The sequence below is a fragment of the Apiospora kogelbergensis genome (assembly GCF_038363985.1).
Source record: "Apiospora kogelbergensis strain CBS 113332 chromosome Unknown utg000006l_segment0_segment0, whole genome shotgun sequence".
NCBI classification, from domain to species: domain Eukaryota; kingdom Fungi; phylum Ascomycota; class Sordariomycetes; order Amphisphaeriales; family Apiosporaceae; genus Apiospora; species Apiospora kogelbergensis.
Window position 1 is genome coordinate 1,704,656 of NW_027117423.1, and position 23,126 is coordinate 1,727,781.

The following is a 23,126-nucleotide window of genomic DNA, read 5'->3' on the forward strand; positions in this document are numbered from 1 at the left end:
CCCGTCGTACAGCTCATATCCTCGGCTCCACCAAGCACTCTAGGTCGCGATAAGGGAACCACGGAGCCCAACTTCAGGTTTGCATGCCGCTGCATGCTCTTGCTCCCTCAACGCATGTTGGGGCGATAATCAGGTCTCAATGGCCGACTCAGTTGGTAAGCAGCATTGCCCGTGGCATCCAATAGCAAATTAAGCAAGCACGACCCATTGTCGTCGTCAAACGAGAGGTCTCCGTATCTGTCTATTGAAAACGAGCAGTCCACAGTCCGCAGTCCAGGGTCCAAGACTCGAGCATGAACTAACGATGTCTGTGATCGATTTAGACCGAGTCTTCGTTCATGCGCTCAACACCGTAAAAAGGGTCCCCAAAACAGGCGCATCACGGCCGCCAGCGAGCGACCGACTTCGGCTATATGGACTCTATAAGCAAGCGATGGAGGGGGACGTGGACGGTGTAATGGAGAGACCATCCACAGCAACTATCGGGAGTGGCGTCAACACCGACGAACTACAACGCGAAAAGGACAAGTGGGATGCTTGGAATGCGCAGCGGGGGATTAGCCGGACCGAGGCAAAGAGGAGATACATTGAGGCGCTTATTGAGACCATGCACCGATATGCCACAACACCGTGAGTTACACTGCTTCCTGAGCATTGTTGGCACGCCCGGACGATCTCGGGGAATATAAGCGGCTGGCTGACGCAAAGAAAAAAACAGAGATGCCAGAGAGCTGGTGTCGGAACTCGAGTTCGTATGGGGCCAGATTAAGAACAACAGCTCGTCGACGTCGGACACTTCGCCACAAAGAAACCGATCCGAACCGCAAACACTTGTCCAAACAACGACTGGAACAGAAGGGCCGATGAAGGTACTAAGTCCGATGAGCGAGGATGATGCAGCAGCACAAGAGTACCGGGAACAACAAGCGGACGAGGAAGGCGACGGCGACGGCAAGGGTGACGGCGAGGAAGACGGCGAATACGTCAAGAAAGGCGACAAGTGGTCACGGAAAGTGGAAAAGGCTTTGGTACGACTCTCGGCCGAAGTCGCGGCCCTGCGCGAACAGATCACCGCTGGGAGAGAGTGGCGAACAAAGAAAGAGAAGAGCTTTAGTGCCTGGATAAACTGGCTGGGGTGGCTCATCCTCAAGCACTTGATTGCCGACAGCGTGGTACTGTGCGTTGTACTACTCTGGATGCGGAGGAGAAAAGATAGGAGGTTGGAGGACTTGGTACGGTCGGCTCTCAAGCTGGCTCGCGAGTATGCGAGGAAACTGTTGCCATCAAGGTGAAGGAGACGAGCCAAGCCTCCAAAGACGTCCATTGCCAGTCAATCACCCCTGCTGCTCTAAGCGATATGAGCTGATTTGGGGTATTACTTCACCTTCTCGGTACTAGTATCGAGAGATTCCTACTACTCATCAGCTCTTGCTTCGAACGACTGGGCACTTCCAGGATAACAAACTTCATGAGTGGAGCGTTACGCATTATCGTCATGCTTTGGCTTCTTACCAACAGCATGTACGAGAGCGCGTTGCTATACTGACTTCGGCCCGGACACAAGATAGTCCTCATTGGAAAGCATTGCCACGCATACATAATGCCAGTCCCTGGGTGTCACCAATATTTCAAGCAGAAAGTTTGATCTGCCACTGGCAAACCTGCAGTGGTGGCCTGGGATGATTCATACGAACCTGGACTCTCGATCCCTCGCTTCAGATAAACAAAACGGATGCTGCCCGGGGCCTGTGCAGTACGTGTGGTTGCAACTTTCTATCTTACGCAGACAACGACACCCATACATTTACTAGTACATACGCAGCTTTAGATACTCTCAGGTACATATAATGTAACTTCTAGATACCCTCCAAGGCTACGTCTCACGGTTGGACGAATGATACATGTGCAAGCAAAGCTGATTACCTAAGTGGGCACCTTGGGTAGGTGGGGTGGTTCTCTCCTTGTATGTAAACAGCTCGACTTACAAGACTCCCGACACAAAGCTGCAATCGCGGAAGAGCAGCTGCCAGGATGAAAGAGGAGCACGAGCACGACTAGATAAAGCTGATTTGCTCACCTGGGTGCGTGCACTGATCAGACGAAGCGAACTACATACAAACTTCCAGTGCAATCGCCGGCACCCGATCAGATTGGACTCGGTAAAACACTACAAATTCGGCCTTATTGAGCAACGCCTGCTGTTGAAACCCGAGGTCTTCATTCGGGGGCATTGTCCCGCCTTCTTTGTCCGTGACATATCCATCGACGCCGATCATGCCCATCCGCGGTGGCTCTCCGCCCGCCCCGGCCCGGAGCAAAGATGACTCGGAAGATGAGGACGGGGACGGCAAGAGCCACGTCACTATCCCACAGATGACGAGCTGGGCACCCGCCATATTCGTGCCTGCCCAGTTTGATTACACGCAACCGCAGCAGCCCGGAAGAGGAGGATCAAGCAAAACCGCCGGAAGCGAGACAGGCGCACCAGCAGCTGAACGACCTGCTGGCGGAATGTGACGCGCACGCCGCCATCGTACGCTCGAACCACGCCTGGATGGTCGGACGCGAGGCGCGGCGACTCCAACAGGCCGCAGTCCAGGCCGAAGTCGACTACATGGCGTCGAGCAAATCGTTGCCGCGCTCCAAGCGGCTGCCACCCACCGAGGAGGACGAGAAGACGCTGCTCTGGAGCATGGCCACGGTACCTGTGGAGCTGCAAAAGCAGCCGCAGCGGCGCCATTCAAATCCTAACTCCATCCCTACAGCTGTCGGTGGCAACGCGGCCTTCACACCCTATGAGGTCCCCCCAAATTTCTCGTTCCGCGAGGTGCAAGCGCTGTTCCCGGACCAGCGCGATACGCCGCGCGAGCACGCCGTCACCAGTATTCTCAATGTCGCTAGAAACGCAATTTTTACTGCCGACTGGTACGCAAACGCCTACCAGAAGCGGAGGAACGACAAGATCACGAGCTACGTGGGCGAGAGAGCTAAGAGCTTTGTCCCAGGAGTGAGCTCGCTTGGAGACCATAGTACAGGTCAACCTACTACTGCTACTGGAGCAGCGGCAGCGACACCCGCCACGAGCACGGCTGGCGGCCCGAAGAGGAGAGTGAGCTTTGCTGGTTCAGGAAAGGTTGATGACGATGGCGGCATGCCTATGGACATCGACTAAAGAGTATAAATTGCGCTCCATCTGAATAAGGGAGGACGAGCCACGAGTGTGTACGCCAGATAGCTGGTTTGAATGATACCCTGGGCCATGAAGGCGATAGCAGCCCTACCGTAAGATCAGAATATTATGGCAGTGTTCATGAGCATTGGAGAAGACTATGTTGACCTGGCCGGCCTGTCTACGGCGTTCTCTATGTTTAGTGGATAAATACACGCACGCTTTCCAACTACTCGATTTCCTCTATCAGAGGTTTCGGCCGTTGAGCTCCATGGTCTTCCAATTTTGGCAAATTCACTCCGAGCCCAGCAATTCCTGTAAAGATCGGTGCATCGTCCTCTTGTTTCTCTGGGAGCATAGCCGTAACCTGCCAGTTTTGCAGGCTCTCGACCACGTCCCGAGCATGCTGCTGCACGAGCCCGTCGTTGTCCGTCTGCGCGACGTACTCGAGGATCTGCACAATGTGCTCGCGACTGGCGTCGGTAAGCCCGAAACCCAGCCGCCGGCGCTGCTCGCGGGCTTCCGCGAGGGCCTTCACAAAAGTCAGGATCAGCACGATGGCGGCGCGCCGGAGGATGGCTTTCTCAGGCTCAGACTCTATGGTGAGGATGCTGACGCACAGGTCGACTGAGCCCTCGACGAGCGTGGCGCCGATGCCGGCGATGTTGGTCTCGAGGCCCACGAGGAAGATGGAGAGCGCCGAGCTGCGCACGCGCACGTCCTCGCTGCCGCGCTTGCTCTCCCAGCCTTGTAGAATTTGGGCCAGGACTTCATCGCGCTTCTTCTCTTCTTTGGTTCGTTCTTGTTCGGCTGCATTGATGTCTTCGCTAAGATCAGGCACTTGACCGCCCCATGCAGTCTTGGCGGCTCTGTTCTGCCGCGCACGCAACCGTTCTTCCCGCGCCTGTTTCTCTTCTGTCTTCGGTCGATGACCTCGACGACCGGCTATGGAGAGTAGGCTTTCGGCTACCTGGGACGCTATTTCGTTGGAGAAGGTGTCGCCAAGTCGTTGGATGACTTGCAGGATGGCCTCGCCAAACCGCAGACGCGTATCGACATTCGCTTCCTCGTTGGCGTCCGCATAATGCTCCAGGAGCTCCTTTACGACGGACTTTGGATGTTTCTCAGCAAGCTGAACAAAGAGTTTCATCACTCGAAGATTGATATAGTCTTCCTCATCGGCGAGTAACGAGGAGAGCAAGACCACAACGCCTTGTATGTCAAGTATAGAACTGCTGCTCCGGATTAGGCCCGAGATAAGGTTCAGGCCCTCGGAGCGCACTGGCGGCGGTGAGTCGGCTTGAGTAATGTAGGACAATGCTAGATTGTACGTTTTGCGGTCTTCGACTTGGCGATCCGTGGGCGCCGTCGGACGCTCTGACGGATCATCTATTTCGTCTCTGTATCTTAGGACGAGAGACAGGTTGCGCGCAGTTTGTGATATATCCGGGTGGTTATCCTTAGTGATCTTATCTAAAGAAACCTCGATACTGCTGAGCAGCTTGCCGTCGGCTTCTGTTTTCTGAAAGCTTGGTGCTGTGATAACGATATTGACAAGACTCAACGCAACAGAAGCACTATCAATATTGTCGGGTAAGTCGCAGAACTCAGCTAGAATGCGCTCGGATAGCTTTAGCATTCCCTTAGAGTCTGCAATCAGTCTGTCGGGAATCTTGTCGAGCATGGCCTGCAATACTTTGGACTGTACGATTCGTAGCGCTGGGTCTTCATCGTCGCCCAGTGCCATCGTGACCTTGACTTCATCACTCCTGTCCTGGCGCTTGAAGGCATATTCAAACAGCCTCAAAAAAAGTTTGGACGTATCCGACTCAGACGCTGTAGTTTGCAATAGCTCTGTAAAGGATTTAGATTTGTTTTCCAAGATGGCCCAATTCAACTCCGGGACCAAAGTTGCTGACCTGCCGCGATGGCGTTTGACGGTGATACTCGAGTCCCCAGAGCTCCCATACGTCCAGTGAGCATCGTCTGAAAGGTCGCTACCATTGCATAGTAAGTTGTTGACAACCAGCGAATACTTCTCCGTGGATCCTGATATTTTCAGGTAGATCTGCAGTAGAGTCTTGGAGGGGTGGCAGAACGATTCTACACATGCTTTATCTGCCTCGGGCCATGATGACAGTGTCCACAAGGGGAGGAGCAGAGGCGCAAGAAGCCTGCCCGTCAGTCCGGGATTCGGGTGGGCATTCAGCAAGGCCGTCAAACGTCGCAATGCCAGGGCAAGCTCGTCAGGCTGGACAATGGTGGCCTCCTTCTGGAGATCCACTACTGCATCAGGACCCGCGCTGAAAACAAGAGCTTCCGAGGTAGACTTCTGGGTAGATAAAGACGGGTTAATGACGGCCACCATGGGTTCGGCAAACACCCTCCAACCGGGAGACCCTGGTGCACCGAACTGCTTTCGGCCAAGAATGCCATACCCAATAATGTAGGCTGCAGCTTTGACAAGATCGTTACCTTCTTTCCCGTCCAATAATTCAAGGAGCTGAGGGGCAATGCCAGTGAACCATTTCTCAGCTTCAACACTGGCAGGTGGGACAGCAAGGAGGCCTGTTGCCAATTTTAGAGCCTCGAGTGTGATGTTTGCACCCTGCTTCTGGGGCGCAGAAGCTTCAGAAGTCTTCACCGTACTCGATGGATGAGAAGCGAAGACGAATTCTATCGTCGCTCGTACCCCGTCATGCCGCTGCGGCATCAAAGTCAAAAGGTCCATCAAATGCAATCTCAGCCATCTGGGCATTCGATCGGGCTTGATGAGCGCATTCAAGGCTGCTATCAAAGGCGATGTTCCTGTTCTTTTCGGGACGTTCAGAAGAAGGCCCTTCTAGTAGGAAATTTGATCTGCCACCACCTACCTTGAGATGAGTTGGCTAAGCTGGCGTTGCCCTTCGGACCGGGTGCCATCGTCGCCGTCTGGATTAAAAGCTTTTCTCCCGACGCTCTCTATCGACGAAATGAGCGAACCTCCGGTCTCCGGCTTCTTTTCCATGATCGGTGTTCAGAAGCGAATATGCTGATGAAGGATTGATCAATCGAATTACTTGCCGTATATGCAAGTCGACCACCAAGCCAAGCAGCGAATTATCATGAAGCTGTCCGGTTTGTATGCAGTGCGATTCTTGAATATGACGTCGGGTTTAGTTGCTGAAGACGCCCGAGTTAAAGTGGATCGGGGTGTTGCTGGCCTGGCAGGCAGTTGCTATTTAGTGGACGCGTCCTAAAGCGCGACTGGTCTCGCTCGCTCCCTCTCTCTTCTCCTTCATATCACCGTCAGGCTACCGCCACGCTTCAGCTGCTCCCGGCCAGTACCCGAAACGTGATCGTTGCTGGAAAATGCACTCGAGATTGGAAAAGTATGGTTTGCGGCTTCTACTTCGTTTCACTCAAAGAAAGGCTCTCTCGCTCGTCCTGGAAATGGACGATAGCATCACACAACTTGCACAAACGCCTACCCCACAGTTCTCCGACTCCCGTTTTCCGCGAGGAATGTCTTCGGACCCCAAGGCCGGTTCTTGATACTCCGCGCAACACGTCGCAGCTCGGGGTCGTAGCGGGCCTGATGTGCTAGCCGCGTGTGGTTCTGTTGCGCGAGAGGAGCCCAGCTGGACTGGCACCAACAAGGCCGGCCATTGGGAACGTGCTTCGGAACTTAACCCTAAGCAAACACTTGGTTCCAAGTCTTGCGCTCTCACAGTCGTCCAGAATTCGCCTTCTACGCTGCCGGTCTGTTCTCGTGATGTCATGCTCCTGCTGAAAAGCAGGAACATTTTCAAGCGGTCTGCTGGTTTGCCGAAGGGTGATGGGACATTCCAGCCACCCTACGGGGCGAGTGAGGGCAAGCACCATGAGTCAAATCGGTAAGAACTCCTGGCCTGGAGTCGCTCGTCGGCGCTTTGCCACTGGAAGTCGTACTCTGACCAGTGCGAATCGTCTCGGTGATGGCTCTTCTTGATGTTGAGGGGAAGACGCATACGGCATGCTATAGAGTCAGAACTGTAAGAAACCTGAATCTCAGTTCAGGGTGGGATGTGGGGGAGAGCACGGACTTGGCTACATACAGTCAGAACTTCGAAACTTCAAGTATAGATCTCATGTCCTATTCGCCAGCATCGCACAGTTCTCGCATAGACTGTGTAAGCGGAGAGCATGCAGCTACAACAGAAGTATCGCCTTGTTCTGACCATCTGCCGGTTTGTTTGCTTTGGGTACCCTCTCCCACGGCAGTTTCTCAAATCTTGCCAGTCTGCGGGCTATCCCGACTGGTCTGCGACCGCTTCCGCGCCCACTCCTCGAGACTTAAGAAGAGCTTCCTGGGTCCTGGTCTTCGCTTTCTGCCAGACCAGATACTTCGGTGTGATTCGGTCAGGCGCATTAACCATGGGTGGTAGGTGGAATCCTACAGCCAACATGGACGCCAAACCCTTCGTTGTTATCCTCTGGGATATTCAATGGAGTTGCCTCGTCTGTGCCCGAAAGGGCCCATGGCGAGATGATAGCGTGGCTTTTAAGGATGTCTTTTGGCCATGCGGAACTGCCCTCCACGCGACAATCAAGTTTGAAGGAGAGGAATCAAAAACTAGTCTTCGTGGGCAATGCATTGAACAGAGAGAGCTTCTTTGGAGTGGCAGGCGTTGCCAATACCCTACTGGACCCCGGTTTCCACTTCGATCATGTTTAGGATGGTGCTGTCTAGATAAAGAGTAGACGGTTAGGCGTTGAGGTTCGATGGTACCTGAGCATGGCTACAGTAGCTTGACATGAAGCAAGACTGGGACCCATCTCGAGTTGGTGTCAAAGCTTAGTGCTTGTCCGGTATTGTGGATTGGACTTGTTGATGCTTGCTGTGTACTGAATTTTTTGTTTCTCTATCCGGAGTTGGACTCTTGGATGGACGCATCATGACTGTTCTTGTCCATTTTGATGGACGAGAGCAGTCATGCCCCCCCTTTTAAGATAAGGCCCAACCATTCTAAGCTCCACTGACTACGCTGACTCATTGAACAGGCTCAGCTTGAAAAGAATACACATATAACGATCTGGTAGTTCCTGTTTTATACTACTTTTTATTAAATACAGTCCAATCCCCGATTCACTGCTATGCGGCAGGCAACTCGGATGATGTACTATACTAGTAGGAAATTCGTCGGCGGGACCCTTGAATGATTGTATGAACAGGCGTAATAGAGATGCGTAAACGATTTATACTACGGCGGCTGTTGTTGTAGGACTTGGAGGCTTCGAATCTAATCGCCATACCATATACCCACCGAGAAAAAGAGCCACCAAAAACCTGTCATCATGTGTGATGCTTGAAAGTATCCGCATGTATGAATCAGAATAAGCGTTCGACCCCGTTCTGGGCCATCCAATCTTTTTCCGAGCTGATGGGCCAGAACCAGAATGGTGGACAAGGATGAGAGATTCTTCGTCTTGCAAGCAACTGCTTCCGTATAGGAGACATTTATTCCAAGCGCAGTAACCCGTCACAGCCGAATGAAAGGGTATATCAAACCATTGCTCGACGAATTCCTTGTGGTATATGTCAAATTGGGTGGCGCAAATACACATTGTAGATCGATCGGGGCGCCTCTTCTCGGAATAGAACATTGCATATAGTCCATAGGAGCTGGTCTTTTCGAAGTTCGCCCATTTGTGAGCAGCCCATACTCCGGAAGAAGAAGTGGCGGATTGGTGATTGGAATTGACAGCGGGTAGCTGGCCTTCGTAAGATCCGACGAACTGTCGCTGATTAAATTCGTAGACAGCAAAACCTGTGGGAGACCCGTGAACTGAGAGTCTCTGGATTGCTAGGAATACGGTATCCTCATCATTTGGGTGTGCTACTACGACAGGTCTTATTTCTCCCTTGCTCAGCGGAGGCGAAACGCTTGCTACGTCGACCGATAGCAAGGAAGCCCCAAATTTCCACACAAATACCTGGCTATCTCTAGTGACAAGGACTACTCGATCTCCTTCGGTTGCACAACACTGCATGTGATTTGGCAGCGTTACCCGTTCACGACGTCCTGTCTCGATGTCCCAGGCATACAAATAACGGAGCAAGCGAGCGACCAATAGTTTGGAACCCAAAGCATCCAGTTGCAATGAGGATCCGAGCAGCTTCCCTTCCGGGAGGCCAAAAATCCGTCGTTTGAGAGTGACCAGGCAGTCAACAACGAATGTATGCTCGTCATTTACCCAGGCGATACGACCATGCGCATACAAAGACCGACGAGGAATCTGATAGTAATCGGGGGATGCTGAGTAGTGGTTGTATTCTTCTGGGTCGATAACGAAGCGCTCCTCGTCGCTCCAAGCGAATTTCTTCACCATCTCAGATGGAAACGGCGTATCATTGCAGCGCAGCGAGGTTCGCAACGCTTGCATAAAGAGAGGAAAGACATTTTCGGCACAACTACCGCTACCGCGGCTCGCCAAATCTTTACATGAGGTGTAAAATAATGCTGGGAAATGAACATCGGCTAATGCGCGGCTCACGTCCTCGCTCATCAGTACCGACCGCCAGACCTTGGAAACTGCCAAGCAGGACGCTATGTCGTGAATGTCTAGATGTGCGAGGACGGAAACAGCAAGCTCGACTGGTAACCTTGACAGAATATCGACCTGGAAGGTGCACCGTGATAACAGGTCTTTGGCCAGGCGGAGCTCATTGGTTGACAGCGAGCCACCTGTCAAGAAATGGGAAAGATTAGCCTTTCGAGCGTGATGGTCGACATGACCATTAGCCAGTCTGAGCCCATCGAATGCTTGTTCCAGTATTTCGTCCATCCGTCGGGGCCTTTCAGGTCTTCAACACCAAGACAAGAGAGAGAGAGAGAGAGAGAGAGAGAGAGTAAGAAAATAAATATGTCAGTAGAAATCGAGCCCGTTGGTAAAAGGCGCCGCCTAGGCCGTATCAACCCCCCACCAAATAAGCTCCCCACTTGTACCGGGCCCCGCCGCCTGTCCCTGAGATTGCAGGGGTGGGAGCCGCTAAAAAGTTTCTTATCGAGAGACGATAAGCCTGGAATCGAAATTTCTCCAAGCCCACTTGCGCATACTTGAGTGGTGGTTGGGACTGATTTGTATATACCGTCTTCAACCCGCAGAAGGCGAATTGGCAATTACGTTGGGATCACCACCAACACCAACAACAACGTCACAATGGGCCGAACTGCTCTTGAGAAGACCGAGGCGGATCTGGTGACTTTACAGTACAAAATCAGACGAGATCCCCAGGCCTACGAGAAGGAGTTTCTAGAGCTATGGAACCAATATGAGTCGACAAGAGACCAGTTTCTGGCTGCCCCTGTTACCAGCGAGTCCAACGTCCTCATTTCATACCGAGAACTTGTCGACTTAATTGCCCACGTTGCTGATTGTAAGTCGGAATGACTCTAATTCCATAGTTGCGTTGAAATTCCAGCGTCGTTGCTGACAAAAGTCCCTACAGTGTACCCTGAGTACACGGCCGGTTTCGCCGATGGCTTGAAAGACACTCTCACGAAGCACCATGCTGTGCTGGAATCCGACTTGCGAGAGAAGATCGTGACCAGTCTGGTCCTGCTTAGAAGGAAAGATGTAGTCGACTCGGGTTATCTCCTCACTACCCTCATTCCGATCCTTGTCTCGACGCCCTCCAAATCTCTCCGCCACCTGCTTTTTACCAAGATCCTCAGCGACCTTCGAAGCTCCAATACCAAACACATCAACCACAAGTTGAACCGCACAGTACAGAATGCTCTGTTCACTCTTGTCACGAGCGACCGAACTTCCTCGAAGGGGCTTTGGGCGGTTAAGCTGACTCGCGAAATGTGGCGCCGCCAGCTTTGGACCGACGCAAAACCGGTTGCCATCATGAAGGAAGCTTGTTTGTCCGATAACGAAAAGGTCATGGTTGGCGGTGTCCGGTTCTTTCTGGGAAGTGACCAGGAGCGTGAAGAGATGCAGGACGAAAGCAGCGACGAGGAAACACCCGACATAAAGCAGGTCAAGCACCAGATCGGTATCAACAAGAAGTCAAAGAAGAAGAAGAAGGCTCTCGATAAGGCAGTAGACAAGGTTAAGAGAGCCCAGAAGAAGAAGAATGCCCCCAACCCTCTCAACTTCTCGGCGTTACATCTTCTCCACGATCCTCAAGGTTTCTCGGAGGCGCTGTTTTCTAAACACCTTCATGGGAAATCGAGATTGGCTCTGGAATCCAAGCTGCAAGTCCTGCAGCTCATCACCAGGCTGGTTGGTCTGCATCAGCTGACCCTCCTCTCCCTTTACTCCTGGTATGAGCCCACTACAGGTGATTCTCTGCATCTTATAAGTTCATTGACTGACAGACCTTAGGTTCACCAAGCACCTTACTCCAAGGCAGCAAAGTGTTACAACGTTTTTGGCTTGTCTTGCGCAAGCTACGCATGAACTTGTCCCTCGTAAGTTACCACTAGTCGAATTTTCTGGAAGGATTTGAGAGACTAACATGATATAGCCGATGTGTTGGAGGTTCTGATACAGAAGATTGCAAATGAGTTCGTGAGCGAAGCATCTGCCGCTGAGGTGGCATCAGCTGGTCTTAACGCAATTCGAGAGATTTGTGCCCGACAGCCTTTGGCTATGACTGACACGCTATTGCAAGATCTTGTTCAGTACATCAAGTCTAAAGATAAGGGAGTTTCAATGGCTGCACGAGGCTTGCGGTCCCTGTACCGTGAGCAAGCGGCCGAGATGCTCCAGAAGAAGGATCGCGGCAAGAAGGCTACCATGGACCTCAAGAGCGGTGAGCAACGACAGAAGAAATTCGGTGAGCAAGCAGTCGGCGGTATTGAGGGTATCGAGCTCCTCGCGAAGTGGAAAGAGCAGGAGCGAAAGAGGAAGCGAGCTGAGAAGGGCTTACCGGAGGGCGATGACGAGAACGACGAAGAGGAAGAGGAAGAGGATGATGGCTGGGAGGTTGCTTCTAACGAAAGCAGCGACTCTGGCGAATGGATCAGAGTCAGCGATTCCGAGGATGAGGAGGAACCGATAGCCAAGAAACAAAAGCGCGATTCTGAGGATCCTGAAGATGAGGAAGATGCCGCTCAGGAGCTCGAGGCCCTTTCGAAGCTGGCAACTACTCAGATCTTGACGCCTGCAGATTTGGCGAAACTACGCGAGCTGCAACTGGAAGCGAACGTCGACAAGGCCTTGGGCCGCAAGAAGCGCAAGCATGACCCGCAAACACGGCACTTCGACGAGGGCTTGACGGCGGAGCAGATCGAAGCCCCGGCCAGGCTACGCAAGGACACGAAGGAGGAGCGTGTCGCCAAGGCCATGGAAGGAAAGGGCGAGCGATCGGAGCACAAGTCGACGCAGGCTATCAGGAAGTCCAAGAAGGAGGCCGAGGGCAAGTCCACCACCAACCAAGAGAAGGCCCGCAAGAAGAACTTCATGATGACATTGGGCAAGGCCAAGTCGAAGCAGAAGCGCAGTCTTGTCGACACCAAGAATGCCCTCAAGAATCATATCTCGAGGAGCAAATCGGGAGGCCGAAGAAGGAATGGCGTGTCAAAATAAAAGTAATACTGGGTGTCTGCCACAAGATCATCAATATACCCTCGAGTCTTCGTTCAAAGACATCATTTTCTCCGATTAGTCGGTGTTAGCAACAGGCATAGAGAATTGTCACCCTTGTCATGAGACCCCCTCCCTTTTGATTCGCCTGTAGTATATGGTGCCTTGTAGCAACTGGCCGATACACGCGATCTGGCGACTCATGCGTCTTTCCCTGAAACGTCACTACTTCCAAAAGGGGGTTTATCAAATCGCAACATATTATTGATCCTTCTGACATAGTATACAGACTGATTGCAGTGCTGTTTGGGATCAAGTATAAAACTACCACTCCAAACAGCACTTGTACATTGACTGATTCTCTATAGTCCGTCTCTGTTCCCCCGATAAGGGTATACACCGGAGCACTACCAGATAATTTAGAAACTGGCACGCTCTAACCGCTCTGCGCCCGTCTAGGGGTCTGTCTTCAACCAGCGTGCGGGCTCAAAAGCTTCGATATCGCTGTCTTCCCACAGACTCATTAGAGGTTTACCGCCACCACCGCGGGCACCGGGACTGCGCATGACGTCGACGGCGACGCCGTCCTTGTCAATTCGCATGTTGGGCGCCAGGTAACCCGGCCCATTGGCCTTCCCTTTTGGGCGACCTCATACTCGCGCAGCAGGACCGAGTGAAGGGCGTTTTGGGGCTGCTGATGTTGCTTTTGCTCCTTCGCAGTTTCTGTAGCTCCGCCCTTCTCAACTTGCTACTCTATGAGCTCGACACTCTGAGCGACCTGGTCACGGATGTATTGGTCCTTGATCGCAATGGCCTTCTTCATCTTAGGCAGCTTCCGCAGGACGCATGAGGCGAATACCGGGGCGGGCGACATCTGAGTGATGGTGGCTGAGTCCTGGATAGTAAGTACCGCGGCGAATATCGTGGGAATGACACCCTCTGGGAATTTGACGGGCTCGTCCTGATCAGCTGACACGGCGAGTCGCGCACTATGTCCCAGGACTGCCTTCAGCCGCTGGATCGTCATGCCCTCAGCCTCTGGCAGCCCGAAGGTGGATGCAAAGATGGCGTCCAGGGCCATCAGGTGGTTTATCAAGTCGCGGTTATGCTTGAACTGACGATCTGTGGATAAGTAATGCTAATGCTGCTCAGGGGAGATCCTATCAGTTCCCGATGTTAGCATTGTCCATCCAGATCATTCTAGATTAAGCCGCGCAGACGACTTGCTCCAAGACAAACAATACACTAGTAGAGACTGATGCGCGAAAGTTGCTTACCCTCCGATCATCTCGTTGAACAAGGTGCGGTCAAACCCCTATCCATAACTTAGCCAGCACCGCCAAACTAATGGCTGGCCTCCCTGGAGTAGAGGCCGGAGCTGCGATCGGCGAACCACCTCGGCGCCACCCGATCGCCTCTCGTGCCCTCTGGTGCTCCCCGACGCTCTTGTGCAACCAGTCCTGGACTTGCATCGGTGGGTAGCGGCCGAAGTTGGCTCGGCATCGCTCCAGTATCTGAGTCGAGTTGAGGTTGGAAGCCCTCGCGTAGAGCATGCGGATGAAGTCGACGAAGCCTTTGTTGATAGCTGGTCATTATTAAAGAAGTCGGTGGTTGGAGTTGGAGAGTCGTTTTTACTGACTTACTTATACTGCGTCTGGATGTTTAGCTATAATAAATGCTAGTGTACATATACCTTACCTTGTGCCACAACTTGCATAGAATCCTATGACATTCTCTGGAATGCCTTTTGCCCCCTTCCTGGTACGGCATCCGTCACGAACGAATTGCTTCGATTACGGAGTTCATTGTGAATAGAGATGCCTTCACGCGCGTTGAGCAGTGTCTTGTATCTCAAAGGACCAGGCGGAGACGGCGGGTCACAGCCTAGTCCATCAATGTACCGCCCTCTACTTACGCTGGGAGGAATCGAGGCTCGGCATGTACGCCTCGGTAGCGGTGTAGTCCTCCTAGACTAGAAGGGTCTTGGTGTGGATCGAGCTGGAGGAAGGGCGTCAACAACATTGAATCGCATCGATGGGATTTCTGGTGTAGTAAGCCGAAGGCTTGTTTGCGTGGCTGGACCCGCATGTAGAAGTGAAGCGAATGCCTGTCGGATTTATCGCCATCGCCATCGTCATCGTCATCGCCATCCCCATCGATGTATTATTTGGTTTTCTGACCTGACAATGAGGCAATGATCAGCTTTGTTTTGACGACAATGGGCAACTTCCCCGCCAAGATATAAATAGAAAGGAGGGAAAACACGGCGAATTGAAGCAACCAATGTGCTGCGCCCCTTCCTCTTGTTTACTAGGCTACACATGATGGGAGCCTAAGCGAAGACTACTTTAGGGTATAGCTTGGTGGACCCCAGCTGAACGGCTATATTAATAACACCATCACGGCAAAACCCCCAGCTTTGGGTTTCCAGCGCTCTCCTGCTATCGCTGTCACGTCCACCATGGTATTCATCACGTTGTTAACCGCATGCTGTCTGGGCATCGCGCAGGCCACCAGCGATGTAAAGGGCCTTGTGTCGCTCCCCGTTGCGCGACAGTATGACAACCCCAGCGACGGCGTGCGTCAGCGCGACACAGTGCCGTGGGACCTGGGCAACGCCTACGTCCGATATGGGCAGTTCACAGTCAATATCTCGATGGGCAACCCCCCGCAGGACCTGGTCCTCAAGGTTGATTCGGCCAGTGCCGAGACATGGGCCTTTGGTCCAAACGCATGTGGCTCGGCGAGTTCGTCCTGCGTGGGCGGAGAGTGTAAGAGATGGATGTACCGTGAATCTCGTAGCATGCGGATAACTGATATGTTTCACAGTCAAGCCTGCCGACTCGAAGAGCTATGTCAACATTTCGTCTTATCCAGAATTCAAGATTAGCTACTTGGACGGTGCGAAAATCCGAGGCCAATACTTCGCCGACGACTTCAAGGTCGGCAACATGGTGCTGAAGAACATCACCATGGCCGTAGCCAAGACGGCTTCGGGCATAAGCCGAGGAATCATCGGCATTGGCTTCCCGTGAGTCAAATAATGGCTTCTTGGATAAACGAAGGCATTGCTGACATGGAACAGTGCCGACGCTGGGCCTCATGGCAAAAGCTGGGAGTATCCTACCATCATGGACGAGCTTGTCCTGCAAGGCAAGATCCAGAGACGTTCATACAGCTTGTATATGGACGGTGTTGGTAAGCAGTTTGGCCGCCCGATCTCGCACGCTTCAATGCTGACTTGTGTGACCAGATGCGACAAGCGGTAACCTCCTTTTCGGGGGGTACGACAAGTCCAAGTTCGAGGGAGAGCTCAGCACGCTCCCCATCGAGCGGAAATTCACCGACCCGGTCGTCCAATGGGATTCCTTGAGCGTAACTAACAAGAGCGGCACATTCAACGCAACGTCGCCGAAAGAGTTCCCGGCGTATGCCAACCTCGACCTGGGCGCGTCATTCCTTCATATCCCCCAGGCGGCTTTCAAGGTCCTCGTAGAGTCCATCGGCGAAAAATACCAAGAAGGCAACGAAAGATACGAAGTCGACTGTGACCTGGGAAAGAAGCACCCGGGATCGTTGGACTTCGTCTTCGGGGGTGCGAATGGAACCAAGGCCGTCAACATCTCGGTCCCTTTCTCGGAGCTGGCGGTTACGTATACAGACGCAACGACCGGCAAAGCGTCCACCCGGAACGGAAAGCCCTACTGCCGGCTGGGTGTCGGAGTGTGCGAGAACACGAAGAAAGGGAAGTGTGGATTTGGCGACACGTTCCTGAGGTCCGTGTACGTCGTGTACGACCTGGACCATTACGAGATTCGCATGGCTCCTATCAAGCACAAGGCGACCGAGTCGTCTCTGGTGTCCTTGGCAACTCGACCGAGACGCCCGTTGAGACCCCAAGCCCCACGTCGACGGGAACGCCCTCGGCGGCTGGCGGAGGCGGGGAGCAACGTCGAGCCCTGCTGGCGGAAGCGGGGGAGCGACGTTGGCACCCGTGGGAAGTGGTCTGATCTTGGGACTTCTCTGCCCCGTTGTCCTTGTCCTCGTCGCCGTCGGCCTTTAGCATCGATATGTAGACAGATAGATAGATGGATAGATAGATACCCCAAATCACAATTGCGTCATTGTCATTGTCATCGCACGCCTGCCCGCCCGCCCTGATTTGCCGGGCCTAATCCCGAGCGCAGGTGTTGCTAGATCGTCACTACCTGGACTAGCGGGAGACGTTGGCGTCTTGCTCCAGTTCCAAGCCGACCATCAATGCGACATACCCCAGCTTTTCTCCATACTTTGTTCAATACCTCAGTGGAAATATCCACAGTCGGGTCGCGTCCTCAATTAAGCGCGAGATGCAAATGCACCGTCCATGGGCACCTCGCTGTTTGGGGTATGTGAGGGGTATGCCGGCAATCCATTTATGGGCATGCTGCGGTCGGAGGGCACGAGAAGCAAGGAAGGAATATCGGACACCACCACTGCACGCAGAAGCATAGCGTCACTTATCTATAAGAAGCCTCCGGTCCTGGCATCTGGCCGAACGAGCAACCCATCTTCTTTTCCAACTCTTCCGATTCCAGCATGGCCTTGACACACCTGCTCTTCTCGCCGTGGGCTCTGGCCTTGCTGCCCCTGTCTTTGGTCATGTACTATGCAGTTCCCTACTTCACCACCTTCGGCCACTTGCGAGACATACCCGCCCCGTTCCCGGCGTCGTGGAGCAACCTTTGGCTGCTCTACACTTGCCGAAGGGGCAAGCGCTACCTTTATGTCGATCAAGTACACAAGAAGCTCGGCCCCGTCGTTCGCATCCAGCCCAACCATGTCAGCATTGCAGATGACGACGCCATCCCCATCATCTACGGCCATGGGAACGGCTTCCTGAAATCGTAGGCTTGCAGGTGTCTCATGTGACTGCAGGGTAGCTGACCATCTTTTGTAGCTCGTTCTATGATGCCTTCGTCTCCATCCGCCGTGGCCTCTTCAACACGCGGGATCGGGCAGAGCACTCTCGGAAGAGAAAGAATATATCCCACACCTTTGCCCCGAAGTCAGTGGGGCAGTTCGAGCCGTACATCCACCAGAACTTGGAAATGTTCGTCAAGAAGTGGGATGAGCTTGTTTCGAAGACGCGGCAGCCTGACGGCTATGCCCACGTCGACTGCCTGCAGTGGTTCAAGTAAGCGCCCCTCCCCTTTAGTAGCGTTGGCAGGTCCGGGTCTGGTGGCACAAAACCACATCATGCTTGGCTAACATTGCACACAGCTTTGTGGCATTTGACACTATCGGAGATCTCGCCTTCGGAGCTCCGTTTGGCATGCTGGAGTCGGGTGCCGACATCGCCGAGGTCCGGATGCACCTGGACAAGCCGCCCATCTACGCCCCTGCCGTCGAGATCCTAAACCGTCGCGGCGAGGTGTCGGCCACTCTGGGCACGCTGCCAGAGCTGAAGGCTTATGCCGGCTGGCTGCCCGACCCCTTCTTCACCCAAGGCCTTACCGCCATTGAGAACCTGGCGGGCATCGCCATTGCGCGGGTGAAGAATCGGCTGGACAACCCACCCAACATTCATCGCAAGGATATCCTGGCCCGTCTGCAAGAAGCCCGGAGCGAAAAGGGCGAGCCCATGTGTTTCGAAGAACTCACGGCCGAGGCGATGACGCAGCTGATCGCCGGCAGCGACACCACCAGCAACTCATCCTGCGCCCTGCTCTATCACGTGGCCCGAACTCCCGGCGTGCTTCCCAAGCTACAAGCGGAGCTGGATGCGGCCATCCCCGAGGGCGTCGACGCCCCCACGTATGATATGGTCAGGAACTTGCCGTACCTCGAGGCCGTCATCAACGAGACACTGCGCCACCACTCGACCTCGGGCATCGGCCTGCCCCGCGAGGTGCCCCCGGACTCCCGCGGCGTCGACATACTCGGCCACCACTTCCCCGCCGGTACCGTGCTCAGCGTACCGACCTACACCATCCACCACTCCACGGAGATATGGGGCCCTGACGCCGACACATTCCGCCCGGAGCGCTGGGACGAAGGCCAAGTCACGCCCCGCATGCGCAACGCCTTTATCCCGTTCAGCTCGGGCCCCCGCGCCTGCGTCGGACGCAACGTCGCCGAGATGGAGATGAAGATGATCGCCGCCACCTGGGCGCGCCGGTACGACGTCGTCCTACGACAGGACGTCATGGAGACGCGCGAGGGTTTCTTGAGGAAACCGCTCGCGCTGGAGATTGGGCTCAAGGAGAGAAGGGCTTCCTAAAGTTTAGATGCTCTAAGTCAGTTATATTTGTGTGTATTTATGTATTCACTCGTGGGCTTGGTTTCGGGAATTACATAGAGAACCGTCACTTCTAGCACTTTAATTTGGACATAAGTAGTTGTTGTTCTACATGATGTATGAGCATTCGATCTCCGGTAGCTTTGACTGGCCAACTGATGATACTGCCAGTCTTATTTTAACAAATTGGGTGTAAACTAAGTTCTGTGCAAGAACCAACTGAGGACTGACGTTTAATGGCGCAAGTAGGCAGGGGGGCGGAAACATGGCATCATGATACTTTGCAATCACCGACCTGACTCGATATTGCATATCAACTCTGCTACTTGCTCGACCCCTTCCTGTATCATCCCTGTCCAGTATATATAGATATATGTTTAAGCCGGCACTCAGATCGACCAATTATCTCCCAAACTCCCAATACTCCTAGGCTTTCATTACATATGTAAGTATTTGTACCAAGATCTCGACATGTTATCTAGATTCTCTCTTCATAATCCAGTCCAATACACTCCCCCTGCGTATACCACCAGCCTCTAAAAAGACGAATGATCCCTTTTAAAAGCTGGCGCCTGCTAGATGGTGTACCGGAAGTAGGAAGCGTTGTCTCCCTTTTCACGCTCCAGCAACCGTTCCTCGGTCGTGTACGCGGAGGGCGCCTTGTGCTCGCGGTCACGGCGCGCGTTCTCGCGGCGGAGGTAGAAGGTCATGAAGACGCAGAGGACCAGCGACATGGCCTCGGTGGCGATGAGGGTGCCGTGCCCCGGGTAGTACATGGGCTTGTCCTTGGCGCGGTAGAGGAAGCCGGAGATCACACCGCCCAGGTTGCCGAAACCGACGTGCATGGCTATATACAACGCAACGTTGTTAGCTTCGAGGTCCACCTATTTCTCCAAAGCCGAATATGGCTGGGGTAAGAGACAGGGAGTATAAAGAAGTGAGTTATTCTAGCATACCAATACCGACGCCCCGTTTCGTCGACCCGCCGATGTTGTTGCCGTTCCAGGCGACGCCCTGGGGCACATTGGGATAGATGCCCATGGCGGCGAAGAAGGTCCCGGCGTACTTAAGGGCGTTATTGGACGAGGCGATCTGCAGGATGAAGCCGAAGATGGCGACGCAGTTGAAGAAGATCATGTAGATTCCACGCTGGCCGTGGCGGTCGGCCAGGTAGCCCCCGCCGATGCAGCAGATGCAGGCCGCGATGTAAGGGGGGGACAGTCATAAGCTGCGCTGTCTTGTCGTTGGTGAAGCCCAAGCCGGAAACGATGGTCGGGAGGAACAGCGAGAAAGAGTACCTGGAAACGCCATTGAGTCAGTAAAGGTGTTTCCTTCGTTCCTCCGTAAGTAGGGAGGGTTTTACTAACAGCGGTGTGTAAATTCCGATGGTGATGAACATATGCACCCAGATCTTCCAGTCCTTCATCGCATCCCAGAAGTACTTCAGGTCGAACTCATCAGCCAGAGATGACCGGTCCTCCTCGAGGCGTCGCATGACCTCGTGCTTCTCCGTGGCAGTCAGGAACTTGGCCGTGTCAGGGTAGTCGTTCATGATGAAGAAAGCGGCAATGGCTTCACCAGGGAAAGACATGTTAGCAGAACACTCAATAGAGTTGGCGGCGGGACAGCCAGAACTCCGAGGCGGTACTACTTACCCACAATCATGGTGATGATTCCCTCAATGATGAAAATCCAAGCCCATCCACCGAGATTCGCCCGCCCGTCCAATTCCACAATACCGCGCGCCAGCAGGCCGCCGAACGCGCCGGCTGCTGTGGCAGCCGAGAAAAAGATGGCCATTCTGAGACCGCACTCGTGGCGTCTGTACCACAGCGTGATGCTGTACGGGGCAAGCACGTGTTAGGATGAAACGGATGCACCGAAAGGGAGGGCAGGACACGTGCTTGTGTCTACTTACTAATAGGTAATGCCCGGGAACAGACCGCCCTCAGCGATGCCTAGAGCCATCCTACAGGCCAGGAGGCCAGCATAGTTGTGCACCAGGCCCATAAGGGTACAGCAGATGGCCCATGCGACCATGATGGACGGAATCCAGACGGAAGGGCGGAAGCGCTTCATGGCGAGGTTGGAGGGAATCTCGGCGGCGACATACCAGGGGAAGAAGACGCTGAGGGCGACATTGTAGTCGAGACCCTGGGGGTTCATACCCAGCGACTTCTCGAGCCCCGCGAGGCGCGCGTTGCCGATGTTGGTGCGGTCGAGGAAGCTCAGCAGGTAGAGCAGGGCCAGGAAAGGAATCAGGGTCCAGTCAATCTTGCGGATCAGCCGCTTGGTCGCGCCCTGGTCGAAATGTGCGCCGCTGCTCCCTCCTGCTACTGTGTTTTCGATCATGCCAACTTCGATCTCTCCTTTGGACTCGCTAGGGGTCTTTGAGCCGCCCGAAATGGCGACATCATCGTGGAGGGCCATTTCGAAAGGGGGATGCTGTCAAGGGAGTGTCTGGGGGTAGGGACTGAAGTGGAAACTTTGTCGAAAGGATCTCCCGGTCTGAGGGCTGTTTAAATGGCCAGCGGGAGCGGGAAAGGAAAAGGAAACAACCCAGCAGCAGCCGCGTTCTTGCTGATGTCTTGTCTTGGCTTGGTGTGACCAGGAGCGACTGGACGCCGCAGGCTCTTTATATGCAGTACCAGGGGGCAGGACGTGATCTAGCTCGTGTCGTCGCGGCCCTTCGTCCGAACCAAAATGCTCCGACTCGTACCCCAGGTTTCCTAGAGCTGATAAGGTCCAGCCATGTGGTTAGACGCACTGCAATGCCCTTCGACGGCAGAAGAAGGTACGTACCGGATATCGAGACTTTGGGGTCGCACATTGCGCAGCTCGGTGAACTGGAGACATGCATAATGCCAGACAGGGGGAAAACACCGATAGTCAATACGCTGTGCATCCCCCTGGCTGCACCACTTGGGATGCACTGCGGTCTGTCGCTCTCGTCTATGCCTTCTTGGCACTTGGTGGTCAGCAGTCGACCTTCCGTTTCACCAGCCGTGCTCCCCATAACGTGAATCTGGGGGAAAGTTCCACATGGAGAGAGACACGATGAGCCCGGCGATGCTAGTCGGACTGGCAACCCGAGGAAGGTATAGTTGACAAGACGCCGTCTCATTGGTCCCATGGCGTCGTTGCATGCCAAGGCTCTGGGGTTCGTGGGATTCGCTCACGCTAATTGGAGCCAAGCAATCCGCTCCTCATCCCAATGCCCTATGCCATGGCCTAGAACCCGAACTCTAAACGAGAAGAAAACCTGCTGGGGGGCATGCCAGATCATTGGGCCAAGGGCGCCGGTAGGATTGGCGAACCAAGACCACGGATATATTGCCTAAACCAACCCGGGCCACTGGGTTTACATAGATGAAGCGCAGGGTTGCCGGGACTTTGCCCAAGTAGACAGCTCTGTCACACATCGCTTTCAGTCAGGACGAGCGGAGGCTTTTCAGCTGCAGGGAAGTGTGCGCCTTCACGTCTGCACCTGCAGCCAATGGAGAAGGCCAACCTGCATCACAGTTGCTTATTGTTTTCTGTAATGCCGCCCTGGCTTATACTCCGTATTTGCTTTTCCCCCTTCTTCTTCTTCCCGATCATCTCTCTGTCCAGAGCCGCACTCAAGCCTGTTGGCTCTTTCGAGGAAGACGAAGCGATATGCCCAAACCGCCAGATAGGAACTGACAGTTTCCTGTCCTCGGTCTAATGGGAAATGGCCCGAACAACCCGTCGGCCGGTATGAAGGGAGCCAGAAGGACGACTCCTCACCCGGTCAGCCAGTCGTTCTGCTGCAAATTCGAGATGATCGTGGCATGCCAAGCGGCGCCAAGGTCACGCAAGAAACGCCACCCACCAACCTGAGCAGCCCGCCCTTGGCTCCGTTATCTTGGAACTTCCTCTGGCAGCTAGAGCATGCACGTCTTCTGCTTGTCCCTGCTGGGAGATCCTTCGCTGGTCCTTCGCGGCCCGTAAGATTGGTGGCCACTTGCTCTCCCTTCTACGAGGGCGGGTCGTCTAGCGTGATGGCTCAATCTTCAGTGGACGAGTCAGGCTGCATACTGCCGATCACATTGGACAAGAATCCGTGGCAGGTATTGATATACTTGGCTTGCTTGGGAG

The 23,126-nt window shown here is 53.9% G+C and overlaps 10 protein-coding genes across 10 annotated transcripts; 6 read left to right on the forward strand and 4 right to left on the reverse strand.

The window, feature by feature from the left end:
* Positions 1-139: 139 nt before the first annotated feature.
* On the forward strand, positions 140-1,292 carry PG998_009396 (Autophagy-related protein 37; the record flags this gene model as incomplete). The annotated part of the gene is made up of 3 exons (XM_066876212.1): positions 140-155; positions 324-630; positions 719-1,292. 3 exons carry the CDS (start codon positions 140-142, stop codon positions 1,290-1,292), a joined length of 897 nt encoding a protein of 298 aa, XP_066728368.1.
* A 982-nt stretch (positions 1,293-2,274) lies between these two features.
* On the forward strand, positions 2,275-3,172 carry PG998_009397 (uncharacterized protein; the record flags this gene model as incomplete). The annotated part of the gene is made up of 2 exons (XM_066876213.1): positions 2,275-2,411; positions 2,434-3,172. The coding sequence occupies 2 exons, from the start codon at positions 2,275-2,277 to the stop codon at positions 3,170-3,172; spliced, it is 876 nt and encodes a 291-aa protein (XP_066728369.1).
* A 226-nt stretch (positions 3,173-3,398) lies between these two features.
* On the reverse strand, positions 3,399-6,176 carry PG998_009398 (uncharacterized protein; the record flags this gene model as incomplete). The annotated part of the gene is made up of 2 exons (XM_066876214.1): positions 3,399-5,982; positions 6,043-6,176. 2 exons carry the CDS (start codon positions 6,174-6,176, stop codon positions 3,399-3,401), a joined length of 2,718 nt encoding a protein of 905 aa, XP_066728370.1.
* Positions 6,177-8,386: 2,210 nt separating this feature from the next.
* On the reverse strand, positions 8,387-9,976 carry PG998_009399 (uncharacterized protein; the record flags this gene model as incomplete). The annotated part of the gene is made up of 1 exon (XM_066876215.1): positions 8,387-9,976. One exon carries the CDS (start codon positions 9,974-9,976, stop codon positions 8,387-8,389), a length of 1,590 nt encoding a protein of 529 aa, XP_066728371.1.
* Positions 9,977-10,351: 375 nt separating this feature from the next.
* PG998_009400 (uncharacterized protein) lies at positions 10,352-12,730 on the forward strand (the record flags this gene model as incomplete). The annotated part of the gene is made up of 4 exons (XM_066876216.1): positions 10,352-10,568; positions 10,614-11,463; positions 11,525-11,610; positions 11,667-12,730. The coding sequence occupies 4 exons, from the start codon at positions 10,352-10,354 to the stop codon at positions 12,728-12,730; spliced, it is 2,217 nt and encodes a 738-aa protein (XP_066728372.1).
* A 745-nt stretch (positions 12,731-13,475) lies between these two features.
* PG998_009401 (uncharacterized protein) lies at positions 13,476-14,749 on the reverse strand (the record flags this gene model as incomplete). The annotated part of the gene is made up of 4 exons (XM_066876217.1): positions 13,476-13,849; positions 14,121-14,312; positions 14,371-14,381; positions 14,643-14,749. 4 exons carry the CDS (start codon positions 14,747-14,749, stop codon positions 13,476-13,478), a joined length of 684 nt encoding a protein of 227 aa, XP_066728373.1.
* A 439-nt stretch (positions 14,750-15,188) lies between these two features.
* Positions 15,189-15,762, forward strand: PG998_009402 (uncharacterized protein; the record flags this gene model as incomplete). Its single annotated transcript, XM_066876218.1, has 2 exons — positions 15,189-15,498; positions 15,557-15,762. The coding sequence occupies 2 exons, from the start codon at positions 15,189-15,191 to the stop codon at positions 15,760-15,762; spliced, it is 516 nt and encodes a 171-aa protein (XP_066728374.1).
* Positions 15,763-15,858: 96 nt separating this feature from the next.
* On the forward strand, positions 15,859-16,790 carry PG998_009403 (aspartic-type endopeptidase; the record flags this gene model as incomplete). The annotated part of the gene is made up of 3 exons (XM_066876219.1): positions 15,859-15,925; positions 15,981-16,585; positions 16,629-16,790. The coding sequence occupies 3 exons, from the start codon at positions 15,859-15,861 to the stop codon at positions 16,788-16,790; spliced, it is 834 nt and encodes a 277-aa protein (XP_066728375.1).
* A 515-nt stretch (positions 16,791-17,305) lies between these two features.
* PG998_009404 (uncharacterized protein) lies at positions 17,306-18,989 on the forward strand (the record flags this gene model as incomplete). The annotated part of the gene is made up of 3 exons (XM_066876220.1): positions 17,306-17,613; positions 17,667-17,903; positions 17,990-18,989. The coding sequence occupies 3 exons, from the start codon at positions 17,306-17,308 to the stop codon at positions 18,987-18,989; spliced, it is 1,545 nt and encodes a 514-aa protein (XP_066728376.1).
* A 593-nt stretch (positions 18,990-19,582) lies between these two features.
* On the reverse strand, positions 19,583-20,598 carry PG998_009405 (uncharacterized protein; the record flags this gene model as incomplete). Its single annotated transcript, XM_066876221.1, has 2 exons — positions 19,583-19,891; positions 20,371-20,598. The coding sequence occupies 2 exons, from the start codon at positions 20,596-20,598 to the stop codon at positions 19,583-19,585; spliced, it is 537 nt and encodes a 178-aa protein (XP_066728377.1).
* Between the last annotated feature and the right edge of the window lie 2,528 nt (positions 20,599-23,126).